The sequence below is a fragment of the Impatiens glandulifera genome, chromosome 7 (assembly GCF_907164915.1).
Source record: "Impatiens glandulifera chromosome 7, dImpGla2.1, whole genome shotgun sequence".
NCBI classification, from domain to species: domain Eukaryota; kingdom Viridiplantae; phylum Streptophyta; class Magnoliopsida; order Ericales; family Balsaminaceae; genus Impatiens; species Impatiens glandulifera.
Genome location: NC_061868.1, coordinates 42,631,217 through 42,640,091, shown reverse-complemented (window position 1 = coordinate 42,640,091; position 8,875 = coordinate 42,631,217). Strand labels below are relative to the sequence as shown.

The 8,875-nt window shown below is 25.8% G+C and overlaps 1 protein-coding gene across 1 annotated transcript; it reads left to right on the top strand.

The window, feature by feature from the left end:
- Positions 1 to 7,447: 7,447 nt before the first annotated feature.
- Positions 7,448 to 8,608, top strand: LOC124909958 (probable jasmonic acid carboxyl methyltransferase 2). The gene is made up of 3 exons (XM_047450585.1): positions 7,448 to 7,789; positions 7,885 to 8,136; positions 8,237 to 8,608. The coding sequence occupies exons 1-3, from the start codon at positions 7,448 to 7,450 to the stop codon at positions 8,606 to 8,608; spliced, it is 966 nt and encodes a 321-aa protein (XP_047306541.1).
- The last annotated feature ends 267 nt before the right edge of the window (positions 8,609 to 8,875 follow it).

Here is an 8,875-nt window from a genome sequence, read left to right as displayed (position 1 = left end):
AAACTCGTAACCTAACAAAAATAAGTATAATTCTTTAACTAACTAGGCTAATAACACTTTATATTGGACGTTGTAACAATATATTTTTATACAACTCCATAAATTTAGTAGATATTTTAAATAGATTAAATTTAAAAATCATACAAATAAAATTTACTTGTAATAATGTGATTATAAATAATAAAAATGTGATATTTTAGATTTTAATATTTAATTTATAATTTATTTTCCACTTATAATAAAAGACTTGTTTGATCGGGTCAAAACATACTAATCAAGTCAAAATGTGTTACGTTAGTTAAAAAAAATGTTAAATATATTAAATATGTCAAATACTTTTTAAACTAAGTCAAACAAACAAAAAAAAGAAGAAAGAATATGTTAATTAAATTGGTTAAAACTGTATTAAGACTAAGGAATAAAAAAATGAATTGAATAAATTTACTTTATTAAAAAAATAAATTTAATTTTGAGTTACCAAACTCATATTAATAAATAATATGAATCGTTAATATATTTGGTAAATTTAATTTAGGTTTTCGGTGTTCATAAATTGTAATAAGAGGAGAATATTATCGATATTTTGGGTATATAAAAAATGCTGTACCGCAAAATATCAAAATTATTAATTTTTTTGATATACCGAAAAATAGTTAATATGATATCCATACCAAAATTATCAATATAATAAAGATATGAATTTTTTCAAAATAAAATTTATAAATTAAAAATATATATGATACGTATAAATAAATAAATAATAATTAAAGAAATTATAAATAACTAAATCCTAATTTTCACTTTCAAAATTAGATTTGTACATCTTATCAAATTCATTTTATTCTCTTAATAAATTTAAGGTTTAACATTAAGTTATTTATTTGTTCTCCCTAATCTATATATATAATGATGCTTAATTTTTAAAGTGTCCGGATTGTCGGGTCGAGAGTTGTGGTTAATTTGGATACTTGGGTCGGATTGTGAGTTGACCCGTTTTTAAATTTAAAACGGTTAAAAATAAAATTAAAAATGCTAAAGGTATGTTTCGAATTTGCAACCTAACAAAACAAGTACAACTTTTTAACCAACTAGGCTACAAAGACTTTATATTTTAAATTTAACACCAAATTTGATAAACGCGGGACGTTTTAATATTAATATAAGTTTAACTTTTTAACTAACTAATATATAATGATGTTGAGTAATGAATATTGGGTCGGATTATGGGTTGACCCACCCATAAACTTAAAATGGTTAAAAATAAAATAAAATAAAAAATATTATCCGTAATTTTTTTCACGATTTTTATATTATTACTCGTGCAAATGCACGGGCTAAATGCTAGTTACACTAACTATAGTAGATTTATTTTCTTTTTCGAATAGATTTAAGGTTCAACTCTCAAAAAGGTATTTTTTTCTCTTTTTAATCTCAACAAATTTATTTCATTATAAGAACATATTAGAAATTAACTCAATGTATATATTAATTACTTCTCTTATAACTTTATTACCATTTTATTCTCCTATATATATTTGGTTTTAACAATATTATATCTATACCGTACCAAAATCTTAGTATAATGTAAATAATCGGTAGGTTAATTATATCATTCAATCTCATACGGTATGATATATAGATATGATTTTTCATCATATGCAGAAAATTTCAATACATGTAAAAAAAAACCGAAACGACCCACCCTAACATAATTCGCTGTGCCACTCAGGCATTAATTGTTTCTGAGTTTTGAAAGGATTTGAACTAAGATTGGGGTATAGTTTTTCAAAGGTTTTTTTTTAGAATTGGGGCATGAACTCTTTATGTTTGTTTAGTTGGTCTGGACAAGCATCATGACAAGACATGACTGGTCTTTGAGCTTCGACTATTCATTTGCAACAACCGGGAGGTCAGTAATTGTACAATATTATTAGTACTCATTTCCATTAGTTTTGTCTTTGTCACTTTTTATTTTTATTTATTTTTAGTAGTTTTTCTAACCATTTATTCATGAAAGTTAAAATCTTATCCGTTGCCCTACCAAGTGTGCCGAAAGAACGATGTAGTTCGTATTTTTTTTTTAAAGAATCAATTTAATTTTCATAAGAAATCATGACACTATTTGGATTCAAACCGAAATGCCCTAGCACTGTTTTCTACCTTCTCTGAGTTTTTTGTTTAATTCTTGTCATGTCTTATACTGAACTAGTTGTTAGTTTAACAAATATTTAGTCTAGGTATATGTTTTGTAAGTTAAAATGAAGAAGATAAGATGTTTGTTTGCAATAATCTAAGGTGTCTTCTTCTTCTTCTTCGGCGAAGCTGTCATGCAATTGATTGATATATCAGTCATCAAAGCCTGCAACTCTTACCACAACCCTTGTGTTTTATTTAAAAAGAATGATTTAGGATACACAATCTAATTTGCTTAACATAAAATATCACTGCCAATATAAAAAAAAAATGTAACCAGGCCACAAAGTAATCTTCTACTAGTAATTAGGATATATTTGTGTTGAATTTCTTCATTTTCATCCTTTTATTTGGTTTCATGTTTGAAATCTCATGTAGGTTATAGCAGTGAATTAGAACAAGGTAGTTAATTAATTGAAGTTATAAATTGTTATTTAAAAAATCTAGATTAATTATTTAAGAAAATGGTTGGTAGTAAATTTGAGATTTATTTTTTTTTAAAAAAACTTAAAACTATTCATATATAATGATAAAATAAATCTATAATTAATTACTTTTGCTGGTCGGTGCTAGGGCTGCAAATGAGCCGAGTCGAGCTCGAATTTTCTTGAGCTCGATCTCGACTCGATTCAGTATTTATTAGCTCAACTCGAGTTCGAACGAGTTTATAAATTTGAGCTCGAGCTCGACTCGACTATTTACTTATAAGCTCGGCTCGACTCGAAAAGCTCGAACTCAAACTAAAATTTATTTTTAAAATGAAAAAATCAAACTTTCATATATATTAATATTAAAACATAATATTTAAAATTGAAAATATGAAACAATTATAACTATTTAAAATTTAAAAACCATGATAATCCAAAAAGCATCCAACCACCGTTACTAGTCAAAATTATAAAATTAAAGTATAAAACTATATAAATTGTTTGAAGATTCAATATATTAATATTTTTTAAGTCACGTTCTTTAAACATAGCACAAGTACCTACCTGCATTTAATAATATGAAATGTTTAACCTTAAAAATAATTAATATAAAAAATACATGTTAAAACAAATAACTAAAATTTAACTTACTTTATGGGTAGATACGGACAAAAACAAATTCAACATATTTTCTATTAAATATTATTATTATATATATTTAAATTATTTAAGTAAAAATATAACAAGAATTTATTAATTTATTTATAGCAAGAATTTATTAATTTATTTATATATTATAATATATTATTAATCTTAAATTCATTTTTCTCTCAACATATTATATATAATATATACTAACATTTTTTATCTCTTCATAATATATATAAAATATATACTAACATTATTTTATTTTATATTATATATAATATATTAACATTTTTTTATCTTTTTCAATATTATATATAATATAATATTATTTACGCATAATAATGTTTTTCTATATAAATGATCAATATATATTAAAAGTATTTTCTATATAGATCTATGATAAATATATATTAAAAAATATTTTTCTGTATAGATCTATGAACGATTAATATATATAATAGTGTTTTTCCATATAGATCTATAAACGGTCTATATAAGCACAAATTTCTCATAATACAAAAAAAAAATCAAAATTATTTAAAAGTAGGAGCAATAGCTATAATAGAAATGAAAATATATTTTAATTTACCTATAGATTTCTTGTGAATGAATGAGAGAAATAGTGATGAGAGAAATAGTGTAGATGAGAGATAACATAAAAAATGTATTAACCTATTATAAATGAGTGGAAGTAAAGATGAAGATGAAAGAAAAAAAAATGGTGAAGACAGAGGAAGAAGAAGAAGAAATAGTGAAAATTGAAGAAAGAAGAAGAAAAAGAGATGAAGAGTCATTTATGATTGATACATTATAAATTAGTGTTTTGTTTTATGACAATAAAATATAATAATGTGGATTATGGGTCTTCTATATGGGCTTTGAAAATAGAGAGAAAAGAAAAAAAAATTGTTTTAATTTTTTAAGTTTTTTATATTAAATAAATATATATATATATATATATATATATATATTATATTATCCGGCTCGAAAAAGCTCGACAAGTCATCGAGCAAGCATTATATGAGCTCGAGTTCGGCTCGAGCTCGGCTCGAACTCGGCTCGAACTCGATCAAAGTCAAGCTTAAGCCGAGCTTTGACTAAGCGGCTCGCGAACAGCTCAGCGCGGATTGACTCATTTTGCAGCCTTAGTTGGTGCACTGCAAATCCATTAATGGTGGACACACAAATCTACAACTCGTCGAAACGTAACATTTAATCTCTTAGAAACAAAATCCATAAAACATACCAGATCAAACAAGCCTTTACTTTGATATTTCATACCCCAACATTTTAAAAATAAATAAATATTTTTTTGTCCACAATTATATTGTATTTGTCCATAATTGTATTTGTCACTTCATTAATAATCATAATTAATCAACTTATATCACACTATAAGAAAGTGGACAATTTCTGAATTTGGATTATTCAAATAATTTATTAGGTTATTTAAATAATTTTGCTTTGTTTTTAAGTCATAAAAAGTTATACTATTAGGTTAAGTGTGAAGAGAATCAAGATGTTAAGTGTTTTCCTAGCCAAATTTATATTTGGTAAAGGGTGAAGCAATCAATATGGTAAGTAATAAGATAAACGTTATGCACTAGGTTAAATATTATTATAATACAAATAAAAAAAAAAGGAAGACAGATGTGATGTTTTAATTAAATCGACACTTAGTACCACATGCATAGATTATGGTAAGCATGTGTATTATTTGATGAATTAATCTAATCAGCACTCTTAGTCACTTGCTTCAGATTCTCCTAATTTTGATAAAATGAATTTGTATAACAAGAATTTTATTTGAAAATTAATGAATCAACCATACATGTTTAATTGTTAAAATGGTTTGAAATATATAATAGGATAATGTTGAAATAGTAAAATTGTGTTTTTATTACACTAGCTATTATTATATACTAATTTATTCGATAATTAATTATTATGCATAGAGTGCTTATACCGGGTATGAGTCAGCTCAGCACGAGACATTTAAGTCTCGGTTGATAGGAGACAAATTCAGATATTCGAGTTGGAATGGGCTTGAAAAAATGGAGTTAACCTTAAAATGAGTGGGATAATAAGCGTAAATTTTGCTCATTTTTATAAATTAAAAAAGTAAATGGTGAATTAAATTATAAAACTAATTCGAAAATTATGTCAATTTTTTACTGTAAAAAATTGTTATAGATATGAAGTAAAAAATGACCATATATAACTCCTAATTAGCTGTTTTAAGTTCTATTTTTTATTTTTATTTTTTTATTTCAGTCCACCTGAGCCTAACATAACATAGATTTACCGTTAGGTGATGGTTATGAGTTAATCAAAATAAGGAAGTCTTTATTATTATTATTATTTTTTATATATATAAATTATTATGTTATGGGTTGAGTTTATTGATTAAATTAATTTGTTAAACTACTTTATATGTTATTTAATATAACATATTTAAGCTCATCTCATTTGATTATATTTCAGAATAAAAAAAAATGTGAAATTGAGAATATCACATAGTAGTGAAGGAAAGACATACTAATTGGACTGTACAATTTATATAGATTTTATTTTGGAAATAATATAAAATAGAAATAACAAATGTGTTGTATTAAATATTAAAGTAGGCGACTCTGAATCCGATTAAGTAAAAAAAAAATATGAAAGTTTGAATTATATGAATAGAACATTAAATGTGATGGATTTATATTTTAATAAATAAAACACGGTGACTGTGTGCCTTTTTATATATTTGGGTTTGGAGCTAGCATGACATGTTAATCAAAATATTATGTGTCCATTATATATTTAGGTTTGAGGCGTGACACGATTAATTAAAATATTTTATATATTGATAATTGAAGAGAATTACTCTATTTTAGGTTTATATGAATAAAATATAATAATTTTATTAACAAAAGTAATATAATCGGTTAAATGTTAATAGTTACTTTATTCAGTTAAATATTAACATCTTAACTAATATTATATTTTTCTAGGAACACATGCATTCAAAGGGGCTCCCTTCCTAATCGGTCATTCCATGTCCGTCCATGAGGTGGACCCAGGCCATGCATAGCCCTCCCCATCTATTTGCAATTATGATAAAAAAAAAAAGTAAAGTAGTTGAGAATAAAAAAAAAAATCTTTATTTTGATTACAAAACAAAAATAATTGTGTGGCTCATACTTTATGAATTTTTTATTTTTATTTTTTAGGCATGGAAGATATGAATATAAATGTGGAAAGAAAGAATAAAAATTTGGAGACATCAAACATTTGTGAGAACAAAAATAATAAAAGGAGATTCATATGACTACCGAGACCATCCTTCACATGAATCAAGGTGACGGGAAGAGAAGTTTATGCCCAGATTCACGTCATCAGGTTTTTCTTAAATATTTTTCTGGAATAAATTTTAGACGACATTTAATATAGTGTCAAAAGTTTAATTACGATCGTATCTAATAAATGAGTTATGATGGTATATTTATAACCATTTGAATTCAAAGTGCTCACAGCAATAACCTTTTGCTTAAGAATTTAATAGTAAATCATTGAGTTACACTTAGATTGGACATGCTTATGAATAAATATATACATATTTGATATCACAAATACCTAAGAAAATAATTTTAGTCATTTTTCCAAAGTAATATGTAACATTTATATTCTCTCATAAATATAGGTTTATAAAAAATGGAGTGTTGGCCCTATTATATTATTATTTTAGATTTATTTATATGATTTAGCAAAGTTGAGTTTGGATGAAAAAATATATAGTAATTAAGGTATATTTTATTAGAAAATAAATGATTTTATTATTCAAAACCCTAATCCAATCCCAGCTATTAGTGTTTTCAAGCAAAGTTATTATGTTAATTTGTATCATCACATTCTTTAAGTTTGTTCTTCATTGAATTGATTATGATGTTATCTCACTCATGATTCACTACGAAATTCTAACATCCCTTTTGTAGTTATGATATAATACAACAACTAACTTATAAAAAAATAACATTGCCATCTTTTCAATGTATTTTGACGAGAGTGGTTCGAAAAATAGACTACTTTCCTCTTCTCTCCAATGTATTTAGAGGATGTCATTAATAACACATTGCCCATTATCAAAGATATCATCAAGGACATGTTCTTGAATAGCTCAACTCCATTCTGATATGTTAGAGAGTTTCAAAATTGCGGATCTTGGATGTAGTTCTGGACCCAACACACTTCTATTTGTGTCGGAGATTATCGACACCATCAATAAGTTGTCCAAGCAAAATAGTAACAAAACTCAAGAGATATCGGTCATTTTGAATGATCTGACCAAAAACGACTTCAATAATATATTTAGTGCACTCCCATCATTTTACGAGTTACTCAAGAAGAACCATGGATATGAATTTAGTCGAAAGTGTTTCATTTCTGGTGTGGCGGCGTCGTTTTATGAGAGGTTGGTTCCATGCAAAAGCTTACACTTTGTGCACTCTTCTTATTGTCTTCACTGGCTCTCTCAGGTTTGTAATTTCTTACCAAAAAAAAAAAAGATTTTATTTAAGACATTTTGTAACTAAAAACTAATATTTTTATAATTTGATGTGGATTAATATAGGTGCCAGAAAATCTAGAGAACAAAGAACATATCTACATGTCAAAAACTCGAGATCCTAATGTCTTCAATGCATATAAGAATCAATTTTATAAGGATTTCTCTTCTTTTCTAACTCATAGGTCACATGAAATTCTACCTACGGGTAGAATGGTTCTTACATTAGTCGGAAGGGAGAGTCCTGACCCATCTGAAGACGATGGTTGTCACGTTATTGAATTATTAGCTCAATCACTTCTCGACGTGGTTTCTCAGGTTTTTTTAAAAAAAATTGTCAATTATTTTATAAAATGATATATACCATTCAAATTAATTGCACAATAATATTATAATATGATGTTTTTATATTATTTAGGGGCTTATTAAACAAGAAGACATTGATTCATTCAATTTGCCTGTTTATCACCCATGTAAGGATGAAGTGAAGGAAATCATTCATAATGAAAATTCCTTTGATCTTGAAAAGCTAGAGGTTTTTGAGTGTGATTGGAACCCTCATGATAACGATTATGGAGATGGTGATTACAATTACAAGTTTGACAAAAAACAAAGAGGAGAAATTGTAGCAAATTCAGTTAGATCGATTATAGAACCTACATTGGTGCCTCATTTCGGAGAACTTGTATTGGACAATGTGTTCAAAAGTTACGAAGAACGCGCAATCGATCATTTTGAAACGGGGAAAGCAAAGTACATCAATCTTATCATTTGCTTGAAGAAGAAATGAAATACTCTTTCATGCTTATTTATCAGTACTATTTAATTACAATAATGTTGCAATTTGATCAAATAAATTATCAGTGAACTTGTCTTGTGAACATTTTTTTTCAAAATTAAAGTTTGTATTAATAAAATTATGGTGAATTTTAATTTTATTTATTTAGATCTTTCTGTTATATTTGTCTTAAGGTAAATTATGACTACATTTTTATATTTTATTACATAGAGTTGCATAAGTTTTAATTTTTTTTTTTGAAAAGGAAACAAATTATTT

Coding starts and splice junctions, on each gene's coding strand:
- LOC124909958 (XM_047450585.1), top strand. CDS start 7,448: ATGTTAGAGAGTTTCAAAATTGCGGATCTTGGATGTAGTTCTGGACCC. Junction 7,790..7,884: donor GTCTTCACTGGCTCTCTCAG/GTTTGTAATTTC, acceptor GGATTAATATAG/GTGCCAGAAAATCTAGAGAA. Junction 8,137..8,236: donor TTCTCGACGTGGTTTCTCAG/GTTTTTTTAAAA, acceptor TATATTATTTAG/GGGCTTATTAAACAAGAAGA.